General features: G+C 36.5%; 1 protein-coding gene across 2 annotated transcripts; it reads left to right on the top strand.

The window, feature by feature from the left end:
* Positions 1-4,607: 4,607 nt before the first annotated feature.
* RAPTOR1 (Regulatory-associated protein of TOR 1) lies at positions 4,608-23,831 on the top strand. Of its 2 annotated transcripts, XM_088222206.1 has the most exons (23): positions 4,608-5,412; positions 6,966-7,068; positions 7,668-7,750; positions 7,836-7,994; positions 8,091-8,207; positions 8,321-8,478; positions 10,018-10,172; positions 10,273-10,417; positions 10,497-10,575; positions 10,722-10,823; positions 11,369-11,452; positions 11,562-11,672; positions 12,194-12,544; positions 12,639-12,828; positions 13,125-13,709; positions 13,885-14,211; positions 14,305-14,434; positions 15,739-15,863; positions 15,963-16,108; positions 16,205-16,306; positions 22,365-22,450; positions 22,851-22,935; positions 23,033-23,831. In XM_088222206.1, exons 1-23 carry the CDS (start codon positions 5,110-5,112, stop codon positions 23,369-23,371), a joined length of 4,065 nt encoding a protein of 1,354 aa, XP_088078332.1. In that variant the 5' UTR covers positions 4,608-5,109; the 3' UTR covers positions 23,372-23,831. The 2 variants fall into 2 exon arrangements, 1 of the variants encoding a protein (XP_088078332.1); XR_015821406.1 differs by lacking the exons at positions 22,851-22,935; positions 23,033-23,831 and adding an exon at positions 17,448-17,563.
* The last annotated feature ends 377 nt before the right edge of the window (positions 23,832-24,208 follow it).

The raw sequence follows: 24,208 nt of genomic DNA, 5'->3' as shown, positions 1-24,208 counted from the left end.
TAATATGATTCAAGTTACATATTATTAATAATTTTTAATTAAATTTAGAAAATTGATAGTTTAGATCCAAAAATTTATTAGGTTACTAGTATTTAGGCATGTAATGTTATATTTGTGGTACTATGAGGAGCCTAATTTTAGCTGACTTTAACAATTTCTGTAAATATAATCTATGTGAATGCATATAGAGTTAAGCGAGTTAAAATTTATTTCAATCATCATTTTATATTATTATGACGAGCTTGATTCTTGTCAATTTTTTCTGTTTATAAAAGTGTATATTCATTAACTTAATTTATATAGTAAATTATTAGCTTATATTTTTTATAACTCAACAGTTTTAATTATTAAAATGTTAAATATGATGTTTAAATATTTGAGTATCATTACCACATTGCTAACAATATTATACTAAAAATTATGACTCAATGTATCATGAAAGTATATGAAATTATACGGAATTCGGTTTTGGCATCCATATTTTTGTTATATCTAATCATTTTATTATATTCAAAATTTTTTATTGAAATTTTTAATGTAGCACACGGAAAGGAGGAAAAAAAAAAAAAAAAAAAAAAAAAAAAAAAAAAGGGGGGGGCCACGTCAGCAGCCGCGTCAGCAGTCCCGGCCAACCAGGGCCTGCCACGTGGCAAGACCGCGTCACTCCAAAAGGAGCCACGTTGGCGATCCGCGTGGGTGCTATCCGACGGCCCAGATCAATCACGCGATCGGACGGCCCAGATTCAATCGCACGGACGGTCCAGATTCAATCAAAAACGAACGGCCCAGATTAAAACAAAATGAACGGCTGTGATCAAAAGGCAAGGGGTTATAAATAGAACCCCCACACCAGACCACAAACCCTAGCCGCCAGCCGCTCGCCGGAGAAGACGAACCAGAGGCCGACCGCCGCCACCCGCCGCCACTCGCCGCCGCACCGGGGAAATTTCCGACCGCCGATCGAGGTAAATTTCATACCCCCGACTCGTTTTTCCCCACTGATTCCTCCTATGGCCAAATCGAAGCCGAAATCCCGGCCAAACGGCCGGAATACGCGGCCGAAGCCCAGCGGCGCCGCCGCGCCCCCTCTCGGTTTTTGCCTCCGACGAGGCCCTTCCCGGCCTCCGTTCGATGCAATTTTTATATCACCGTGATCACCATTCTTTTCTCTACAGGTTGACTGGAGCCGAATCACCAAAACACGAACCTCGCCGGAGAGCCGCTGCACCCGAGAGCGCCGCCGCCGGTAAGCTCCGTTTTTCTGTGATTTTTGGCCCCCCGAGGGCCCTAGGGTTGTTTTCTGACAAGGACCAATGCGAGTGTGGCCGAATTCGGCCGAAAACGGCCGAAAACAGTCAACCCGAGGCGACTTGCCGCCGCCAGCGGCGGCGCCGTCGCCGGAGCACGGCGGAGCCGCCGTGCCGGAGTTGCGATTTGGACCGAAAGAGGCCCTGGGCCTAATTTGGAATTTTTTTGGAACACGTGCAGGTACTGTTAGTGTGTTTCAGTTCCCCGGGAAAAATTCAGGGAAAATTAGGGACAGCCTGCAGGCGCACTGTGAATCGTATTCGGATCTCGAAAACAAGTAAGGACCCCTCACCCTATTTCCTATCACGATATTAAAGTTCAAAATGATAAAACGGTATTTCTTGAATTAACGCATGTGTGAAATTGCTTAAGGTTGCTAATGGAGCCTGAGTCTAGTGTGATTGATGATGTACTGTTATTTGGCCTGTTACAGCTTTAAATGCAAAGTGAGGTTTGATGTGTTCATTTTACAGATTTGTGTGCATGTACTACGTTTTTATTAATTATGGGTTGAATGACTGAAAAACTGATATTGTATGTTGTCTGTTGGTATGAATTACGATTTGCTTGTTTAAATGTGAATTGATGATGTTGATTGAGGAAAAGGAAAATGAAAGATTGTATAGACTGATAATTGTATTATGGGGGTCAGTCTGACTAGATATCCTGGGAGATGGTGGACGGACCGGGTCCGTAGGGAACCCTACCGGGATTGTGGTCTCACATGCCGGACGGGGTATGGAGATCTTATGGTTTTGGCGCCCATACCGGACGGGGTATGGGGACGGCCCGTTTCACCCTCATACCGGACGGGGTATTGAGGTTTATGGTTTTGGCGCCCATACCGGACGGGGTATGGGGACGGCCCGTTTCACCCTCATACCGGACGGGGTATTGAGGTTCATGGTTTTGGCGCCCATACCGGACGGGGTATGGGGACGGCCCTGGAAACTGATTATGAATGTTAAAGGTTAACGGGTAGCGGAACCCCTATGGACCCCCACAGATACTAGTAGGCTGGTAAATGAGAAAAAAAGGATATGTTGTACAATGATTGAATTACAAGAGGCGTGATAAGTGTTATGTTTTACAGCTTAGATTATTCAATGATTATGATGATGTTATTGTTTTTCTCATATTGTTTTCATAAATTCCACCAAGGTAAGTGGATGGTAAAGGTTTTCATGTTAATAAACGAGTTTATTGTAAATTATGCTCCATTGGTCTTTTTGTGTTTTTCTACCCACCTTTACCTCCGTGACGGTGAGATATCGTGATGTTCTTACTGGGCTAGTGTAGCTCACTCCTTATTTAACCATTTCAGATCAGGAAGACATGGTTCCCGAGCCCGTTCCGCAGGAGGACGACGAAGGGGATACCTAGAGACTCTGTAGTCATACTCATAGTTTTATTTTCGAGTTTCTCTCTTAGTTAGTTTAATCTTTTATATTTTAAGTACGTTTCTGGTTTTTCGTGTAAGGGATGTTAACTGAAATTTTGATCTCGCTTCCGCATTTGATATATTTAAATACTCATTTCATTTTAATATTTACGGGGCCGCTACATTTATAACTGTCATTGCTTAAAATATGTGGATTAGGTATTTTTAGTAACTAAAAAAAATGCCTAAAATCAAAGTGAGATCATAAAATTTTATTTTTTATCATGTCATCGTATTAATTATAAAAATAAAAATAAGACATGTTGTTAAACACATTGCACCACTAAACTATTAATTTTAAAGTTTTGTCATTATTTATAAGTGTTACATTTATATTATTTTAAGTTGTTTCATTGTGCCATAAACTCTCTATTTGCTCTTCCCTTTCTACCGCTTTTTTTTTTCCGCTATTCATTATTTCTTTCCTTTTTTTTCCTCTCTTATTGTATTTCCCAAATGATACCCTCTTCTCATTTTTCTTTTTAATTAATTATTTATTCTTCATACTATTAGGCATTAAGTAACTTCTCTTTATATATCTTGTTTTATTAACATTATGTCGTAATATACACAAACATTATTTATTTATTGTTTTATATTTGTCAATTGCATATCTACTAATTTTCTATGTTCATAAAAAAAGTTAAAAAAATATTTTTTGTGCCATTTATTAATTTTTACAATATTTATATGGAGTACTTTTATAAATGAAAAATATAAATTATTAACATGAATAATATTACGACAAAATTTGGATGATGCTACATAAGGTATGCATATTTCTTATCGTTGTTTATTTTATATTTAATTTAATTAAGGTCTAAAAAAATATGTACATTTTCGCTACATTAATCATTATTTATAATTTTACGTATGAGAAATTTGTTACATAAAATTTTGAAAGGATGTTATATAAGATACGCAAATTATTTTACATGCTTATTATAAATGTTCTATAATTAAATGAATCAAGATATAAAATAATACATATTTAAAAATAAATCTAAAAAATATGTACATTTTATTCTTATAAATTTTTAAATTAAATTATTTATAATCTTAGTTATGAGAAACTTGCCTCATCAATACATGTTTTGAATATGAAATCTACATCTCTTGTCAAATACATTTATTTCTTATTTTTTTATTAAAAAATTAATAATATAGTCATAATAATTTGCAAAATAGAAGCAAAATTCTTATAAATTATTAAGTAAAGTTCTCATATATATATATATATATATATTCCACATATTTAATCACGTTACCCTTATAGGTTGGAAAAGTTCAAGACAAAAAGAGAGTTTTTTGTCATTAATATTTTGGTGCACTTTGTCAAACAATTTCATCCATTTTCATAAAGAAGCAAATGATGATTTATCTATTTCATACTTAAATACTTATTATGTTATTTTATTAAGGATAAAATTTTTTATTTTTTTTGAATAATAAACTATTATTTTTATTATTGAATAATCATCAATAATATTTTAAAAATACTTTTTTTTTTATTTTTTATTTTAATAAAATTAATTTTTTTTATAAGATTACGGTCCCCAATTGTTTTAAAATATATTTTTGTTAAAAAATCGTAATATTATTAATTTTATTATTAATAATGTGCATATATTAAATGACAATTGAAGTGTATAATTTGTAGTAAAATAAAAGTTAATAGTGATAAATATTATGGGAATATTTAAGAAAATTAATCCGAATACAAAGTAGCTCAAATATATTATATATAAATGCATTAAAAAAATAAAAACAAAAACATTTATATACTGCGAGACAACTGTAATTTTCCAAAATTCATTTACATTTTGGTTTGAGTATAAAGAGAAAAATGGGAGAAAGACCAAACCAACCAAACAGCAAACGGTATACACAACACTCTCGCTCTTCCCAACTCGCACAACAGTTTCTCTCTCTCTCTCTCTCTCCGGAGTCCTATTTTCGCATCTCTTTCTATTTTTCTTTCCTTTTGCTCGTGCCGCCACTGTTCTATGCGCCTCCATCCGCCTCCACCTCATCCTCGGCCTCGCCTAGGGTTTCAAGAGTTTTTACTTTCATTTCCTTGCCTTTCTAGGGTTTTTCGAGCTGGATTCTCTCTCCTTCCTCCGTCGAATCTCTATGCGCCGCTGGTTCAGCGGCTTCGTTGATTGACTCACCCTCTGTCTCTTCGTTTCTCTCTGTATTTATCTTTTCTCTTCATCGATCCCCTGCGGAACCTAGATTTATCTCTTTATTTAGTTGGCTATGATATCTCGATTAGGCCGGGGGCGAGGTTGATTGATAGATAGCTTGAATTTGGGTGTGATCAGGGGTGTTAATCTATTTTGGGCTTGTTTTGGAGTTGGATGGCATTGGGTGATTTGATGGTGTCTCGGTTCTCGCAGTCTTCTGTCGCTGTGGTCTCGAATCACTACGACGAGTGCGCCTCGAGCCACGACGATGGGGATTTGGCTTCTCAGATGAGAGATTCTGAGACTGCGAGCAGTAGTTACGGCAATGCTGCTGCGACGACAGCCACAGCCACTAGCATGGCCTACCTGCCCCAGATTGTCGTGCTCTGCGAGCTTCGGCACGAGGCCTTCGAGGCCTGCGTCCCCACCGGTCCTTCAGATAGTGGGCTTGTGTCCAAATGGCGGCCGAAGGATCGAGTAAGCTTTTGTGCAACACATTTTCTTGTGCGAATTTTGTAAATTTGTCGAATATGACCTTGATGTTTCTTATAGGGTTCTATTTTTATTAACTTATTTATCAAACGAGAGCTTGTTTTTCTAAGTGAATAATACTGTGTTAGTTTGATCATTTCTTTTATTAGTTGGTGTTGTCAACTTTTTGGATTCTCTTTCAAACTCATCTTGAGTTAGGCTGAAGAACGAAAACGGTACTTCGTCTACGCCTCTAGGATTAGCTTTGCGAGCCACACGTATCTAACATTCGGTATCCTTGGTTATGTGAAAGGTTCGCTTTTCTTTATTTAGTTAACTGAAGCCCTGAGAAAGGATTGGAATTCTGCCTCTATGTGTGCCAAACTGAAAACTACTGAGAAAAACCAAGATGCACATAGCCTGAATAGAATTTATTAGATTTTGGAGATGATAGCCAGGAAATTCTGAATTGAGTAGATAATGGCTTGGAAATGAACATAAGACTCCTCTTTACTGCAATATGTGCCAGCTTAGTTATTTTTTTCCCTGGTGGATCAAGCCTTGCATTGTCCTCCATACTATTTCCCTGAAAAGGTCAGATATTGTGGCATCAAAATTGATTCTTGAAACTTACCCATATGCAAGAGAGACAATTAGTTTAGTATTCTCGACGTCTTACATAGATGGTGGTTTTGGATCAAGAAAATTGGGGATTTTTAGGAAATATGAAACATTATTTGATGGGCAAGAGAACTAAGTAAATACATGGAGGATAAGAGATCCTCCTAATAAAGAAGGAACAAAAATAAAAATGAATGGCTGTCCAATCTCTTTGTAAAATAGCTAAAGAGATATTCCATGGAAAAAACACTAATAAATCCCAAATGAATGGAGGAGATTGGAAACAGTATTTAAAGGGCATAGCATTTCTCTTGAACAACAGCGCCATCAACTCTGTATTGTGGCCTCTTCAAGAAGCATTCTACTCTCATTATTCTTAGAGAGGAAGAAATAAAGCAAGCAAGAGAGATTAGGAGACTGATTTTGCACCAAAGTATGAAACAACCAAGCCCCAAGCCTCCAGGCCTTTTTTTTTTGAAATATCCAAGCCTTCAGGCCATATCAGTGTAAAAAACTAGTTCGCGGGACTCGGCCTTATAATAATACATTACAAGGACATCTAGAGATAGAGCTACCTTTGTGGCCGAAGGACAGCTTGCTGTTATTTCTGTTAGAAACAACTGCCAAAACAATACTTACCTTAGAGGGAGCAGTCATGTTTTTGAAAGATATTGGTGAAGATTGCATTTTGATTGATACGGTTGTCATAAGATATGTAAGAGGGGTTTGCAGAGTTTCTTAACTTTTAATAATGCATCAATCATTAAGGTAGATAATTTGGTTTTATTTTAAACTACTATTTCTGATGATCAATAGGTGCATCTTGTTTGCATATACTTAGAAAATTCTTATGTTGCATTAAATTTCTTGAGAATGGCTCTTGTGTAGTTTAAATGGTGATGTTATATATTTCTATTTCTTGTCAATACTTTTTGCAGATGAAGACAGGGTGTGTAGCTCTAGTTTTATGTTTAAACATTAGTGTTGATCCACCTGATGTGATAAAGATATCTCCTTGTGCCAGAATGGAATGCTGGATAGGTACCTCGTCAAAGTTTCTCTTATTACTTCAAGTCTTTGTTTTTAATATGTGTTTTTGCTCAGCTTCACCAACTTCTTTGAAAGTTCTTTTAGTCTAGTTTGTGACTTTTGCTAATGATTAATACTTCTTATGTTCTTCCCTTGCATGACATTTTCTCTCTTTTTTTTCTTAAAACGGGGGCCATTAGTTCTACTAAAGGTTTCGAAGCAAACTTGATTACAATGATATCATTCTTTTGTTTTCCTCGGATTCCTGAAGTGGCATTTTTCTTTTTGCTTGAGTCCTCAGAGTACTGCCATCTGGTTCTTGTGTAAAGTTGGAAGTTACTTTTATTCAGAAAGCATGTTTACCTATGATTAACTCATGTTATGAGATAAAGCATTATTTTGTTTCTTAGAATGGAGGGAAATACAAGAAGTTTGATGTTATTATTATCACTATTTCAACTAGTTTTGGCTAGAATGGTTTTTCTATTATCTTCAACACTTTCTCTGATAAAATGAAATGTATCTAAAAACAAAATGATGTTTTTCCTAGTACTATCTTGGTAGCAATATAAAAGTTCCTTATCCATATTAATATTTTCTTTTTCTAACAGATCCCTTTTCTATGGCTCCTCAAAAAGCACTTGAAACAATTGGGAAAAACTTGAGTGGTCAGTATGAAAGGTGGCAACCAAGGGTGAGAACAGTTTCTCCTTCTACCATTTTTAATTTATTACTATGTGACACACATCTCTCAATTTAACTTGTTGAATTGTTGGCAGGCGCGTTATAAGGTTCAACTAGATCCTACAGTGGATGAAGTGAAGAAACTTTGTACTACATGTCGCAGATATGCAAAATCAGAGAGAGTTCTGTTCCACTATAATGGACATGGTGTTCCAAAGCCTACTGCTAATGGTGAAATCTGGCTGTTTAATAAGGTTATCTTTTCTACTGTTTTGAAGTACTTCCTGCGCTTGTACATTTCAATTTTTGCTATGATCTTAGGCCCTTTCGGGTGTCTTGATGGTCTGCAGAGCTATACTCAGTATATTCCCTTGCCGATTAGTGACCTTGATTCCTGGTTGAAGACTCCATCTATATATGTTTTTGACTGCTCTGCTGCTGGGATGATTGTAAATGCCTTCATTGAGGTATATTTACCTTGTGAATCAGTTTGGCAGGATACCATCTTTCTGATCTTTGATATATTCTAATTATTTTCTTCTGACAATTAATGTATTTGTTGGACTGAAATTCTTTATAGCTTCATGACTGGGGTGCTTCTAACTACTCCGGGTCCACGAGGGACTGCATATTGCTTGCTGCTTGTGAAGCTCACGAGACTCTTCCTCAGAGTGATGAATTTCCTGCTGATGTCTTTACTTCATGCCTCACAACACCCATCAAAATGGCATTGAGATGGTGAATTTCCCTCTTTACCTGGTGTTGATTTTCTAAACGAGTCCAGGCTATCTTTTTCTTTCTAGATAATAGAATTTGTTCTCAATTATCATCTATTTTTGTTGTTTGTCCTGAGCACATCAAAATGAGAAAATATTCTGATAGATTGACTTTCTACAACCATGTTGTTTCCCTTGTCCAATCCTCCACTGTCTAGATAATCTAGCAGAACCTAAAAGGGATCAAAGTTAGATGAAGAATGGTGTTTATGGAGACATTGCAAAGGAAATATGAGCCTCATCGTTCATTAGTCTGGGATCAGTGACATTCATCCAAGAAACCCTTTTGTTATTCTTATTGTCCCTGTTCACTTTCTGAAACATGGCTTGCATGGTTAACTGGAAGTCAAGATTCAGAGATGGAGCTGTTGAGGGTTTCCCTTGTCCTATCCTCCAGTGTCTTGATAATCTAGCAGAACTTAAAAAGGGATCAAAGTTAGATGAATAACAGTATTTTATGGAGGCATTGCATGAGAAATATGAGCCTCGTAATTCGTTACTCTGACATCAGTGACATCCATCCAAGAAACCCTTTTGTTATTCTTTTTGTCCCTATTACTTTTTGAAACATGGCTTGCATGGTTAACCAGAAGTCAAGATTCACTGATGGAGCTGTAGCCTTCTATCCCATATGTTTATTAGTTTCTGGCTGATTCTCTCTGGAAACTTCACGGTTGTTTTAACTATCTTGTAACCAATGTTAACATTATCTAATAGGGATTGGAATCCCTTTGTATATAGCTTTGTTTGAGAGGACACAGTTCAGTACATTTTGCGTATCTCAAGAATGTGTCTAATTATATACCAACGCATCACGCTTTTCTTGAGGGTTAAATTGCATCAAGCCCTGACATTTATTTATAAGCTATTAACAGAAACCAAACATTTATTTCTGGATAGGAATTTTACCCTTGTAATGCTGTATCGTTGAATTGTTGTTGACCATAACATATTCACCTTTTTTTTTTTGAAATAAATAAAATATTCACCTATTTTTTTCAGAAATTGTTATTTGGTTATTGTTCCATTAAATATCTTTGAAATGCAAGTTTTTGTGTTATTGCCATCCTTTGCATTGTTCATCATAAGATGAGTTTCTGTTGTTAGCCACGGTATTTTGTGTGGCATACTGAGCAATATTTTTTTCCTTGTTCTTAAAACATACTGTAATAAAGAACTCAGTGGCCTTTGCAACATGTGGAGCAGTTTTACACAAAACATGCTTATCAGAGCTATACCATCGGGTAAAAAGGTTTTCAGTGTGCAATTTGTTGGTTAGCAGTTAATTCCACAATCTAAAATTCTCTGTAAATGGTTTCTGATGGTGCTTATATGTCTGTCCCCATTGTCTTCATACTGTTTCTTGATTTCTTGGTATCTGGATTACTATATTGGGTAGTATTGATTTTTTAAATAAATTGTATATACTTTTCACTTCAAATTCATTGATGATCTAATTTATTATGCTTCCTATTGCATTATGGTTATATCTTGTTTCAAGGTTCTGCACACGCTCGTTGCTTCGAGAAACTCTTGACTATTCTATTATTGACAAAATTCCTGGTCGCCAAAATGACCGGAAAACTCTTCTGGGGGAATTGAACTGGATTTTCACTGCGGTGACTGACACCATTGCCTGGAATGTTCTTCCTCACGGTAACTTCTTAAACAAGATGATTTATGTAACTCTTTTGTCTAACGGTTCATCTGTTGCTCTTTTTGGTCATTTCAGCAAATGTTTAGTTTTGTTATGCAGATCTCTTTCAGAGACTGTTTAGACAAGATTTGTTGGTTGCCAGTCTGTTCCGCAATTTTCTACTTGCTGAGAGAATTATGCGTTCTGCAAACTGCTCTCCTATCTCTCACCCTACGTTGCCACCAACCCATCAACATCACATGTGGTACTGTTATGAGGAACTCATTCATCTGTTTTTAAATGTTCAGAATTTCTTTAATCAGTGTCTCGCCTATGTGCTGCAGGGATGCATGGGACATGGCTGCTGAAATTTGCCTCTCTCAACTTCCGCAATTAGTTGAGGATCCTAATGCAGAATTTGAGGTGCGTTATCCCTATTGTTTCAGTTATATTTTGATTTTGTTTATGAATTCAGATGGTGTTTTTTTGTGTCAAAAGAATTAAAACTGACGTTTCTTTTAAATTACCTTCATGATTTGTCATTTGAAGTATTACTTGTTTTCTTTCAGCCGAGCCCTTTTTTCACTGAACAGCTGACAGCTTTTGAGGTATGGCTTGATCATGGATCGGAACATAAGAAACCACCAGAGCAGTTGCCCATTGTTCTCCAGGTTGGGCAGTTCTCCATGACTGTTTTATGAGTGTCTTCACTTACTATATCACAGTGATTTTTGGAATATAAGTTGGATAGTTTCTAAAGTATGACTCTTTTTTCCATTGTTTGGATTAGAAGGTGAAATGAGGTAGGCTCTTTTTTTATGAAAGAAAAATATTCTCTGTTTGTTGTCACTACTTATTTCCCTTGTTGATATTTTAGTTAATCAGTTTCACTTGAATGGCCAATACGTTTTTTGATAAGCTTGATCATGTATCAGGAAAAGCATGTTGACCTATGGTAAGCTCATGCACATACGCTGTCTGGTGCTGGCATAACAATTTGTAGTTTCTGCTGCTAATTTAGTTTTGTGATAAAAAAGGAATTAGATATGGTAGTATTGACTGCTGTGAGGCCTGTGCCTTTTGGCCTTCCATCAGGTCAAAATACATGCTTTTAAATCATTTGTTGAAATTCCTGGTTGATCTTTCTAATGGTTTGAATCTTTGAACACTATCATTTGAATAACACTAATCAGTCAATTGAATACTTATATTTCAGGTTTTACTCAGTCAATGCCATCGTTTTCGTGCATTAGTTCTTCTCGGAAGATTCCTTGATATGGGGCCATGGGCTGTAGATCTGGTAGTTTGTGGTGACTGTTGCTGCTCTTATTTTACTTTTCTGGATAATATTTTCTCTTTGGTGATGATTTTATGGAATGCTTACTTCTGGGTTGTTTTCATTCTTCTAGGCCTTGTCTGTTGGAATATTCCCATATGTGCTAAAGCTTTTGCAGACAACCACACCGGAACTAAGACAGATTCTTGTTTTCATATGGACGAAGATTCTGGCACTTGACAAGGTATATATGAAGTTCTCATTCTGTACTTAAAATGTACATGCACTTATTTATTTATGCTTGCATGGCATGTGTGCGCACATATGGCCATGGAAGACAAAAAAACACATTCCAATATGTGTCTCCTTACGTAATTACTGCCAGGCACACCAAAATTAAGTGTGAGCCAGCCTAACTGTCAGGAAGATGTGATGTTGAATGTTTCTACTGTACTGCATGTTTGTTTGTGTTGGTATAGAGATGTACTTAATATTATTTGACATATGAACTTCTACAGTTTATCTTTGTGAGATGCCTTCCAAAATTCAATTTTTGGTTATTAAGTTAAGAATCAACCCTTTGTTCTCATGCTCTGGAAATCTTGTGGCTGGATATCTTGTTGCTGCAGGAAAGCGTATTTGGTTTTCATTTTCTTTGTTGCTTTTCTTACCATGAAGCCCCTTTATAGTTCCTTTTTTTTTGTTTACTTAAATGAAATCCTTGACTTTCTTTAGCCAGAATTATAATATTCTTTGGGAATATAGTCATGTCAGGTTGATCTCGTGAAGGATGGAGGTCATACATATTTCATCAGGTTTCTAGATAGTATGGAAGCATATCCAGAACAACGTGCTATGGCCGCATTTGTTTTGGCTGTCATTGTGGATGGCCACAGAAGGGGCCAGGAAGCGTGCATTGAAGCAGGTTTAATCCATGTGTGCTCAAAGCATCTTCAAGGCTCTCCGAATGATGTGCAAACAGAACCCTTGTTTCTTCAGTGGCTTTGTTTGTGCCTTGGAAAATTGTGGGAAGATTTTTCTGAGGCACAAATAATTGGCTTGCAGGCAGATGCCCCTGCTATATTTGCTCCTCTACTGTCTGAGCCCCAGCCTGAGGTTTAGCTTGTTGCTTTGAGATCTATTTATCATTAGTTGTTGGCTAGCTAATGATAAATTGTAGATAAAATCTCGTCTTTGTCTTATATTTCAGGTTAGGGCTTCTGTTGTTTTTGCACTGGGTACCCTGCTTGACGTTGGCCTTGATACATGTAAAGATGGTGTTGGAGGAGATGAAGAATTTGATGATGATGAAAAGATTAAAGCTGAAATAAATATTATTAGAAGCCTTTTAACTGCTGTTTCTGATGGAAGCCCACTAGTCAGGGCAGAGGTTGCAGTAGGTAAGTGATTTTATATCAGATGATACCATTGGATGAAAATTTCTGATTTGGATATTTTGAGACACACTGGCCCACTTTCTGTTGTATATTTATCATTTAATTCCTTTGGGGTGCTACCAAACGCGTTATGCTGAAAATTGATCTTTTTGTTTGGATCAAAGCTTGCATTTTGTTTGCATTTTTTTCCTGTTTATGAATGCATAATTTCTTTCCCTCTTTGGGTCTTGGGAAAGGGGGAATTTGTTGCTGGTGTTATGGATATTAAAGAAGTTTTTATTTTCTTCTTGTATCTGCAGCTTTAGCACGCTTTGCCTTTGGTCACAAGCAGCACCTGAAATCAATTGCTGCTGCGTATTGGAAGCCTCAGCCTAATTCTTTGCTGAATTCGTTGCCTTCATTGGCTAACATAAAAGGTTCAGGGAGCGGGAGTATTGTTTCTTCCCAAATTGGTCCTTTAACAAGAGTTGGAAATGATAACCAATCAGTGGTTCGAGATGGAAGGGTCTCAACAAGCAGTCCACTTGCTACTTCTGGAATCATGCATGGGTCTCCTTTATCTGATGATTCGTCCCAGCTTTCTGATTCTGGGGTAATGAATGATAGTGTCAGCAATGGAGTTAATCATTCAAGGCCAAGACCACTGGATAACGCAATTTATTCACAGTGTGTGCTGGCTATGTGTTCCTTAGCCAAAGATCCATCTCCACGGATTGCGGTCCTTGGTCGGCGCGTTCTGTCCATTATTGGGATTGAACAAGTGGTGACAAAACCTGCGAAGTCGACCATTAGTGGTGTTCGAGCTGGTGAAGCAACAGGAGCTTCACCAACTCCAAGCTTTGCTGGGTTGGCTCGTTCATCTTCGTGGTTTGACATGAATGCAGGTAATGTTTCTTTTAGAATTTGATCAGTTATTCTTAATTGCATGAAAGGATAATGTGGTGAATTTATATGGTGCCTATGGTTTTCATCTTTTGCTTCATGTTACTTCTGATGTCCTTGTTGTCTTTTTAGCCTGTTTAGATATAAATCTGGTTGATTTCAACCTGTCATTGACAGGTCAGGTTCCTTTAACATTTAGGACTCCTCCTGTCAGTCCTCCTCGACCAAGTTACTTGACAGGAATGAGGAGAGTTTGTTCTTTAGAGTTCAGGCCTCACCTGATAAATTCTCCAGATTCAGGATTAGCTAATCCACTTTTAGGCTCAGGGGGCTCTGTGGTTTCAGGACGCAGTTTGCTTCCACAATCAACTATTTACAATTGGAGTTGTGGCCACTTTTCTAAGCCACTTCTCACTGCAGCAGATGACAGTGAAGAAATAACAGCCAGAAGAGAAGAGAATGAAAAATTGGCCCTGGAGCACATTACAAGATGCCAGCACTCTTGTAAGGCTTTTCTGTTTTTTTGCTCTATTTATTATCAACATAGTTTTTTCTCATTATTGCTAACGCTCTTTGTTTTTTTGAATTTTTATCCAGCTGTTCACAGGCTTAATGATAATAATCAAATTGCTAGCTGGGATACAAAATTTGAAACTGGTACAAAAACAGCTTTACTTCAACCCTTTTCATCTGTTGTAGTTGCTGCTGATGAAAACGAGCGAATTAGGTATGCAGTTTTCCATGAACACTATCCAAAGGAAGCTATATGCTAACTTGCTAGTGTCACTGCTAAACTTACAGTGATATATCTGTGGTTCCTGTTATTTCAAAAGAAAATATCTATAATTTCTGACAATAGTTTGAATGGACAATTATACCAATCATTTAATACTGTGAATTTCATTATTACTTCTCATGCTTAGGACATGGAGAAAAGGACACCTATTTATTTTTGAAGCTTGTTAGGATGTTGTCAACAAAGTGTGGTTCCTTGATTTGATCATGTCCTTTTGTTTGTTTGAGAGTGCACTGCAACTGTTTTTGAATTTTGTTTAAACCCATGCCAAATGAGATTGGGTCATCGTAATAACTCAACTTTTTGGTTGGTGGTTGGATCTTGTTTCTATTCTTTAATGTTTCTATATTCGTTTTCTGTAGTTTTTGCCATCCTAGTAAAACAAGGTGTTACAGCAGTATAGCTAAAAATCTTTTTCTCCTTAAATTTTCCTTGCAGGTTCCTTTTTTTTTTCTTTTTCTTTTTTTAAAAAGAGTATTTCTCTTGTCTTTGCATAGTATCTCTCCCAAAGTCCTTGTGTTTTAGAATTAAAATTACTATTGTTAAAGAATGTATTTGAAGCACTAGTACCTAAACCACCTGGGTTGTAATTTTAAAAAATAGCAGTTGTCTGGTTGGATAGAAGCAGTTTTTTGTAAAAAGAAAAAAGCACTGTACTTACTATATTTTAATAGAAAGAATTACTGGGTTAACAGGTAATAACATGTTAAGAAATAGGCCTTAAGTCATTAGAGAAGAAGTAACGGTTGAGTTTTTTACTTTTCTCGTATTAAAATATGCATAACCATCGGCTTATTTCTTCCAAAGACCACCTATTTATCAATAATCCTAAATTTACTAACGGCTTCTTAAAATAGTAAATTTGCGAAAGAGGTAAATTAGGATTGGGTACTGATATGTAGGTCTTGGGTAATTCTAAACACCCTCTAAGACTAATGGAATGTTGTTAGTATGAGCATTTTTTATTTTTTGTTTACACACCTAGCAAGCTTGATAATTGAAGCAGTATGTTGATTGATCACTGTAATTACAAAATCATTCTTTGGCTTCACATACGCAAGTGATTTCTTGGTGATTGTTACTTGGGTTGTCTGCTTGCTTGACTATTAATCATTTAGCACTCGTAATTACAAAATCATTCTTTGGCTTCACATATGCAAGTGATTTCTTGGTGATTGTTACTTGGGTTGTCTGTTTGCTTGACTATTAATCATTTAGCACTTCTTTCTTTTCAGGGTGTGGAATTATGAGGAGGCTACCCTTCTCAATGGTTTTGAGAATCATGATTTTCCTGACAAAGGAATTTCTAAGCTCTGCCTTGTCAACGAGCTTGATGACAGCTTGCTACTTGTAGCTTCAAGTAATACTTTCAATTTCTTTTGCTAAAAGTTATTTGGCTATTTGCTAGAATTTTAGAGATTCTTTGTGAATTGAGCTGAAAATATTATCTTTCATGTAGGTGATGGAAATATTCGTATTTGGAAAGATTACACCGTGAAGGGTAAACAAAAGCTTGTTACTGCATTTTCTTCTATTCAAGGCCATAAACCTGGTGTAAGAAGCGTGAACGCTGTGGTGGACTGGCAACAGTTATCTGGATATCTGGTAGATATTTTACGAACGTAATTTTGTGGATTAATTTTTTTGCCAATAGGTAATGTTGAAAGTGCTGTAATATGTTCTTGAATGTTACATTATTAGTACACTTCTGGAGAGGTATCAACTATCATGGTCTGGGACCTGGAGAAAGAGCAACTTTTTAGTTCTTTTTCATCATCATCAGATTGCAGCATTACAGCATTGGTGAGTTTATTGTTTGTATATCTTTTCTTTACTGGGAAATTCTATTATACTGCTTGAATACCTGTTATCTAGTTAACCTGTCTCAGACAACAGCTTTTTGTTTTCTCTCCCTTCTGTGGGAGAAATTTAAAAAAGAAATTGTGAAGAGGACCAAGAGGTTGTCACCCAAAGACAAAACAAAGTTAACCTGTCTCAAACAACAACTTTTTCTTTTCTTTCTCCCTTTTGTGGGAGAAATTTAAAAAAGTTAATTGAAGAGGACCAAGAGGTTGTCACCCAAAGACAAACAAAAGCACGTGTGAAAATTACAGAATTGTCTAGCTGTCAGTTGAGTCTCCCTAAATCTTCCCCTTAATTACACAGATGATCCTTGGAGAAAAACAAAAGGGATGGAATAGAACCAGACAAATGTAACTCTATCAAAAGATAAACAGTATCCTTGAAGACTTCTTGATCCAGAATGGAGTAGCTATAGATAACCTAAATTGATTAGAAATTATAATTTTGTTAAATATTAAAACTACTATACTATTTAGGAGATTAATATTATAGTTCTAGTAATATTAAGATTTTATTCTTTTTAATATTTAACTTTTTATTTTTATTAGTATTTCCTATCTTATTAGGAAGAAAATTCCTATTTTTATTAGTTTTAGCATTCCCTAGGCCAATCCTGTTTGAGAAAATATTTACTTTCGAAACCATAATTCAGTTGCTCAATAAAATATTTTGTGGATTTCTTAATAAAATTAAGCTGTTGAATGTGATGCTTGAAAGATGCAATGTCTTGGAAATCCTAGGTGTGATATCCAGGTTTTTCCTCCCAAATTTCTAGGTAGCGAAACTAACCCTAATTTTTTGTACATCAATTTGGCACTGGAGTTAAAAGAATATGACACCCTAAAATCTCAAAATCTTAAACTCAAACAGTCTCGATCCCTTTTGAAAAAAAAATGGGATATACCAGAATCTGAAAACCACCCCTTATCATCAACTGCCAACACTGCCCCTACCACCGGTCTTCTAAGACCCATATTGGCAGGGAGACAAAGGTCTGCGTCAGAACTCTGCTGGAAAGTGTGCCACTTGCAGCCCCACTTTTGCTCATTGTTGCTTCTTTCATTCTTCAACTTTCTCGCAGCTATATCTCACACTGCTATCCGATTTCCGCCACCATCTCAAGCCAAGTCACCTTCCAGAATCCTGACGCCTTCTGGTGACTTGAAATTGCACGAGAGCCCAACATGCACGTGATCCGTAAGTAGTAGTTATAAATTTGTGCTGCAATTGACTTTTTTAACTAATTTTAATGAAATCTGATCATCCAGACTGGTTTAGCCTCTTCCAGTCTTGTTTTAGCAAAGAGGTTCATAACAATTCCCCTTAATTGTTGTTAGCTCTTCTTATTTTTGCAGTCTTCACAAAAGTTGCATTCTAGCTTTATAAAAAATTTCAAACTCGTGGAATTGTAAGGAAGAGAATGAATCATCATTTTTGGAGGATAGAATAGACAAATCTTTCTTACCTATAGCCAAGGGCAACTATTAATTAAAGTAAAGGAAGATTGGAAGAATTCTCCATTTTTTCAAACCCTAGCAGTTGTGAAAATAAAACCAAGAAATTTTTTTTTTTGAATTTAGTTTTTTAATAGGAAAAGGCCTCCACCTTATCATTCTTAAGGATTGTTACGAGGATCTTGTTTCAATTTCTACAGTTGAATGATTCAGTCTTTCAAAGCAGCCGTATTTGCAGTCATAGAGATTAGTTTGGAAGGATAAGACAAGTATTTGGTAACTTAACAAAGTGTTACTTCTATTTGTCATAGTACGTCATTTAATCTTGTGTGATTTAGTCCGTATAATGGTCGCTTATCTCAAAAAAGAAAAGTCTGTCTAAGGGTCATATATATCCTTCTTGGTCAACCTTTGTTTTATGATTGACATATTCAAACTTATGAGACTGTCGATACTTACCATTTTATCTTTTACATAAAGAATCTAGTCAGTGGAAAATATGGGAGGAGCCCATTAAAGTTGAGAAAGAAGAATCATCCTTTTTTTTCCCTAAGAGTGGAGATGTTCTTAGCTGCTCAGGACCTTTCACTTCCTAAATTGAGTTCTATGGAAGTTTAATGCAAAGAGGAAACTGAGCCAGTGATTGGGTCTAGTAATGTTCAACTAAAGGATGAAGTTGAAGAGCAAATTGGTCAATATGTTGATATCATTCTACCATCACAATTTTATACTCCTAATCAATTACATGCTTTCCTTATGTTTGCTATCGAAGAGAGTAACTGAGCACAAAGTTCATTAAATTTTGACTGGGAAGCTTGAAAATCAAGGTTTTGCAATATTCTGCACTTTGAAACTCTGTTGTTGCCACTTGAAAATCAATTAGAATCATAATTCTGTTTAAATATAAAACTACTATACTGTCTAAGAGTCTATTACTATAATTTGAGATTTTATTTTTGTAGTATTTAGTTTAACTATTTGTATTAGCATTTCCTATCTTATCAGGAGTAGTATTCCTAATCTTATTAGTTTAAGTATTTCCTACTCTAGTGTTCACACTTTTTATTTCAAAAAAACTATTTCCTACTGTAGTCCTATTTGAAAAAGACTGATGTCACTCAGCAAATACCTCCCTAATTTCCTTGATATCATCATTCAATTATTGAATAAAATACTTTTGAGAATTTCTCAACTTCTTGGTTGTGGGATACAATTAAGCCCTTAAATGGCCCCTAATTTATCCCCAAATTCCTAAGTAGGCAAATGGCCCCTAATTTATCCTACATTACTTATGTTTCTTTCCTCCCAATTGATCTGGAAGTAGCTTCTTCCTCTTATGCCTTGAGATACCTTGCCAAGCCCAAAACTCATCAAAAACAGAATCAGCTAGCATGCGTTGCACCTTTGAGAAAGTCCAAAACCATATACTCCAAAGAATAGAGGAAAGAGCATCGCAGAAGAAGATGACATGAGGTCTCATATGCAATCTTACTCACAACTAAGAGCCATTCTTTGTTATTTTTCCTTTTGTGATGAAATTTTCTAATTTTTTGTTTTTTAGATTTATATTTATCTCATTTACAATACCATATTATTTAGCTAATAACAAAATGAATGATGGTGAAAATTGATAGTAGAATTAGAAAAGTTTAAGACATTGTTTCTACTGTTCCATAGAAAAACATTTTTTGTTGTGTTTTGATTATTTAACAAACTTGGAAATCTTGCAAACTTTCATGAGTAAAATCATTCATAAGCACTTGAATTTAGAAATGAAAATTAGTAAATATTTTGTATAAAATATTTCCTAGCATCTTTCAACCAATTATAAGCAACATAGACAGTCCTCGGTTCCATTCTGTCAACCAAATTGGCACTATTCCCATGAGAATCAAGACTATGAAAGAACCTTGTACCCTATCCTTTAATCCATAGCACTTCCAATTTCTGCCATCAAGCGAAATCCTCAGAGAGGGGGAAACTAGGGAAGCTCTATATTAATCTTTGCCATCTCCTCTCTCTTCCCACTGGAAAGACGCTTCTCAATCTCCACCTTATATGACTCTTCTAACAAGCAAACAAGAGTTTCCTTCTTTATGTCAGGGACGACAAAATTCTCTTTGCTCCATTGTTTAATATTCCTCTTCACATGAAAGACTTGGCCACCACCAAATCCATCAACTTGTGGCTCTCTTCACCATTATCTAAAAAGATCCCCAAAAGGCCGGACCTTTAACTACTTGTTCTAAGAACTGAAGGGACATGGACTCCATTTACTGCCACCCAATTTCAAGCATAACAGGAAGTGATTAAAAGTTTTTATGGGCTACAGCATCTGTATCAAATCTGGAACTTGCAGATCAAATGGGGAAGAAATAGAAAATCTCCTGATCTGGGCTCATTAGATCAAGCCCGACTCCCTTCAAATAAGGGAAGGTCAACAAGATTGCAGTGATCAAGCAACTTCCTAAACTCTCCGCATGAGCTTTGTTATGTGAACCTTGATCGCTTGTCGCTGTTGTTGGCATGTGGAGCTATGTTGAAGACCCCAAACACCCAAGAGAATCCCATATTCTAGCAACTTTAAGTCACTCCGAAAAAAATGTCTTTTCTCGCTGCTCTCCCTTTCCCCTTAAACCCTTGTAAACAAGAAGCATTAGCCTGATGCTGTAATCCTTAAAGACAAAAAATTGAGGACACACCCTTCTCCACCATTTCCATAATCCAATTGTCCTGCATCGCCGAGATATCCCTCATAAGTTTTCTTAGCCAGTAAGATGCACCGGCCAATGTGCCTAGCTTTTCACAAACCATTCGCTGTTTTGTCTATTATGCACCTATCATGGACTCTCAAAGGCTCACAGCATTCAGTTTCCAAGAAGAAAAGCAGCTTTTGATGATTGCCCTCTTGCTCATGTTATTCATGTTTCTCATGTTCGATGAGATTAACAAACAGTCTGAATACAGTGCGCCTCTATCTCCTTTACCAGCCTTGTAACTAATAGAGCAGCTTTTGATTAGCGAGCTCTTGCTCATTGTAAAGGAGATTTGCTGCCTTACCAGCCTTGAGGTGATTGATCATGGGCGTAGTAGTAATTTACTTAGGTTACTTTCATGTTTCTTAGTATATATATGTTTTGTTTTTCTAATCTTATTAGGATAAGTTTCCTATTTCGTTAAGGATGAGTATCACCCTGTAAATTCTTTTATAACCTCTTTAAGATTATTATTCAATTATTCAATTATTCAATGACATATTGAGATTTTCTAGATTTCTTTTCTCTTAGGTGTGATATTGAAGAGCTCTAAGGTTTTTCATTCTCAAATCCCTAATTGGACACATAAACTCTATATGCCTTACGTCATGCTGCCCTCTTATAATAGAAGCATTGTTCGAACGACTGCTCTGGTCACAATGCACCGCTCAGTTGATGTTAATGTAGGTAGTTAAAATATGGGCCTGTGTATTGAACGTACATAATTTTCTATTGGCTCCCTACAAGATTTTGTAGGTGCCCAAAAGCAGAGAAGAATAGACTAGGAAGTACAAGATCTGCATTGGAGTTACGTGGATGACGGATGTATTTCTGCTGCTTAGGGTATATTTAAAGCATCTCCAATCATCTTCTTTGTGTATAGTCCCCTAGTTTTGTAGATGTGAGAAAGGAATGAATTATTTGAAGAATAGTTTCATCTTCCACTCTAAAGTCTCTCTTTCTTTTTATTTCTCTCTCAGATCCCTCTGTTTCTCCTCTCTCTCTCGATCGATATATATATATATATATATATCTATCTAAAACCTGAAACACATTCCTCCAGATTGGAGCCATGCACCCCAGATTCTGACTGATTTTTACATTGACTAAAGAGGAGACAAAATAGTGCATTCTAGTGTGTACAGGGAAGGAGTGTGTGTTTGGGTGTTCTGACTAGAACAAAATCCTTATATTCCACTGCTGTTGAGGAAAGGAGAAGCAAATAGCATATTGAACTTTTTTAGTGTGCGTTGGTGGGGAGAGTAGTTGGGGAGTGGGGAAACTTGACTTGTGCTTTCATTTCCTTGACATCAACTCAAATTAGCATGCTCTAAATTGTGCTCTTAAGCCATCCTGGAGTTATCGCAATCCTCTGTAGGAACTAGATGAATTTCGGGTCAGATTCAAACTTCTGACCTTGTGGATAAGTTTACAGGTGGTTGAAAATTCATTAACTGGACAAGCAAATTTCCTTGTCTGAATGACTGTTTTCCCACTCTGCAGTTGGGGGCCGCATTTCTATCAATGTCGGGTCAGATTCAAACTTCTGACCTTGTGAATAAGTTTACAGGTGGTTGAAAATTCATTAACTGGACAAGCAAATTTCCTTGTCTGAATGACTGTTTTCCCACTCTGCAGTTGGGGGCCGCATTTCTATCTGTGATATGAATTTCATGTAACTATTTTCACCTCATTTTTTATAATGCATGTTATAGTGCACGCACCCATATTATTATTCACATGGCTAATACATCGATTTTCTTGTTGGCTATATCACATGCTGAATAGTCTGCTTCTCAAGTCCATAGAGGTGCACTTGCTGCTGGATTTGCTGATGGTTCTGTTAGGCTCTATGATGTTCGAAAGCCTGAAATGTAAGTACTGATGATCCTACGTTCTTTCAAAGGGTTGATTCTTTTTCTTTCCTTTTTTTGGTTTTTTTGTTTGGGATGGGGGGTTGTGCATTTGGGGGAGGGACAGGGGTTTGTGTACTGTTGACACCAGCAGGGAAAAAATTGCATGGTAATCCATTTTATTCTTTGCCCAACTTTTGTTCAACAAAGGCAGCTGAAGAAAATTTAATAAACAAAACAAAGACATCTCCAAAAAATTTTGGGACTTCTATTTTCTCTTCATTTAATTGAGAACCCTTCCACTTGAATAATAACGAATTTGCAGCTGCTGTGTTTTTTCTAGATCTCTTTCTTTTTGTAATCATGTTTCATAATTTTTTTTGTAGTACTTATATATCTCAGTACATGTGTAATCTTTTAGGCTTATTTGCTCGACTCAGCCTCATACTCAGAATGTAAAAAGAGTAATGGGGATTGGCTTTCAACCCGGACTTGATCCTGGAAAGGTAGTTGGCAAAGTGACTCTTTTCCTCACTTTAAGATAATGATCTGTTCTCTCTGCTGGATCAATTTTGATTTTCTCAACCTGTCTTTTTCTGTCAGATTGTTAGTGCTTCTCAAGCTGGTGACATTCAGTTCCTTGATATCAGAAATCTCAGGGATGCTTACCTGACAATAGATGCTCACAGGGGCTCACTTACAGCTTTAGCTATTCATAGGCATGCCCCAATCATTGCTAGTGGTTCAGCGAAACAGTTGATTAAGGTCTTCAGTCTGGAGGGTGAACAGCTAGGAACCATTCGTTACTACCCTAGCTTCATGGCCCAGAAGATTGGTTCTGTGAGCTGTCTTACATTCCATCCCTACCAAATACTACTTGCTGCTGGTGCTGCAGATGCTTGTGTCTCCATATATGCTGATGACAATGCTCAAGTGAGATGAATTTGCAGTGTTTTCTGGTATCTTTTCGTTGAGTCTTTCAAGCAGCAGAAGTACACAGAATTTGATGGGGGAGAAGGGATTTGGATCATCGAATGGGAAACATTCTGCTGCTCCAAACCCCTGTGTTCTCAGTCTTTCTGGATAGAGTTGCCTGCTACATTCTGCTGAAAATTGTATGGTATATATTCATTAGCCTCCAGTGCTGACGACGCACAGGTTAAAAAAAAAAAAAACCTGCATTGGGTAAAAGGGGGGGGCTTTGGCAAATAAATTTGTTATATAGGTAAATGCGTGTAAATAGTTGCGTAGTCTTTTGGTTTTCTCCTTTTGGCGTGTTAATTGTTTCTTCTATTCCCTTGCTCAATTTGTAAAAGTAGCACCTGTCACAATCCAAATCAAGTGTTAGCTATTTGATGGTGCAATTGGTAATTCCCCTGAAATTGGGGGGCCCTTCAACTAACCCATCTGTTTAACCTTAACATGATCCTGAATTCTTAATTTTCGAGCAAAACAGTCAACCTTCATGCAAGGCTTGAGGCTTGAAGTATGTGAAATCAAATTATACATCAAATTAGCATGATCTCAAGTGAGTGATTTACTTATTCGGAATTGAATCTCATTCCTTATTAGGGATAGTTAAAAGAACTTGCAAATATGCGTCTACTCAATGTTTCTCAGAGATTTAATCCCAACCTCTCACTTTTCATGATTATACCAATAATAAAATGATGCAGCCAGTTTGTGATCTTAAATGTTCACAAGTCAGACATAAATAAGCAAAATAGCTGAGCTGATCCACAATTGTTATGACCCGCTGCACCATTTTTATCGAACACT

The sequence above is a fragment of the Carica papaya genome, chromosome 6, assembly GCF_054855325.1.
Source record: "Carica papaya isolate Zhongbai chromosome 6, ASM5485532v1, whole genome shotgun sequence".
In the NCBI taxonomy this organism is placed as follows: domain Eukaryota; kingdom Viridiplantae; phylum Streptophyta; class Magnoliopsida; order Brassicales; family Caricaceae; genus Carica; species Carica papaya.
This window is presented reverse-complemented; position numbering and strand designations above follow the sequence as displayed.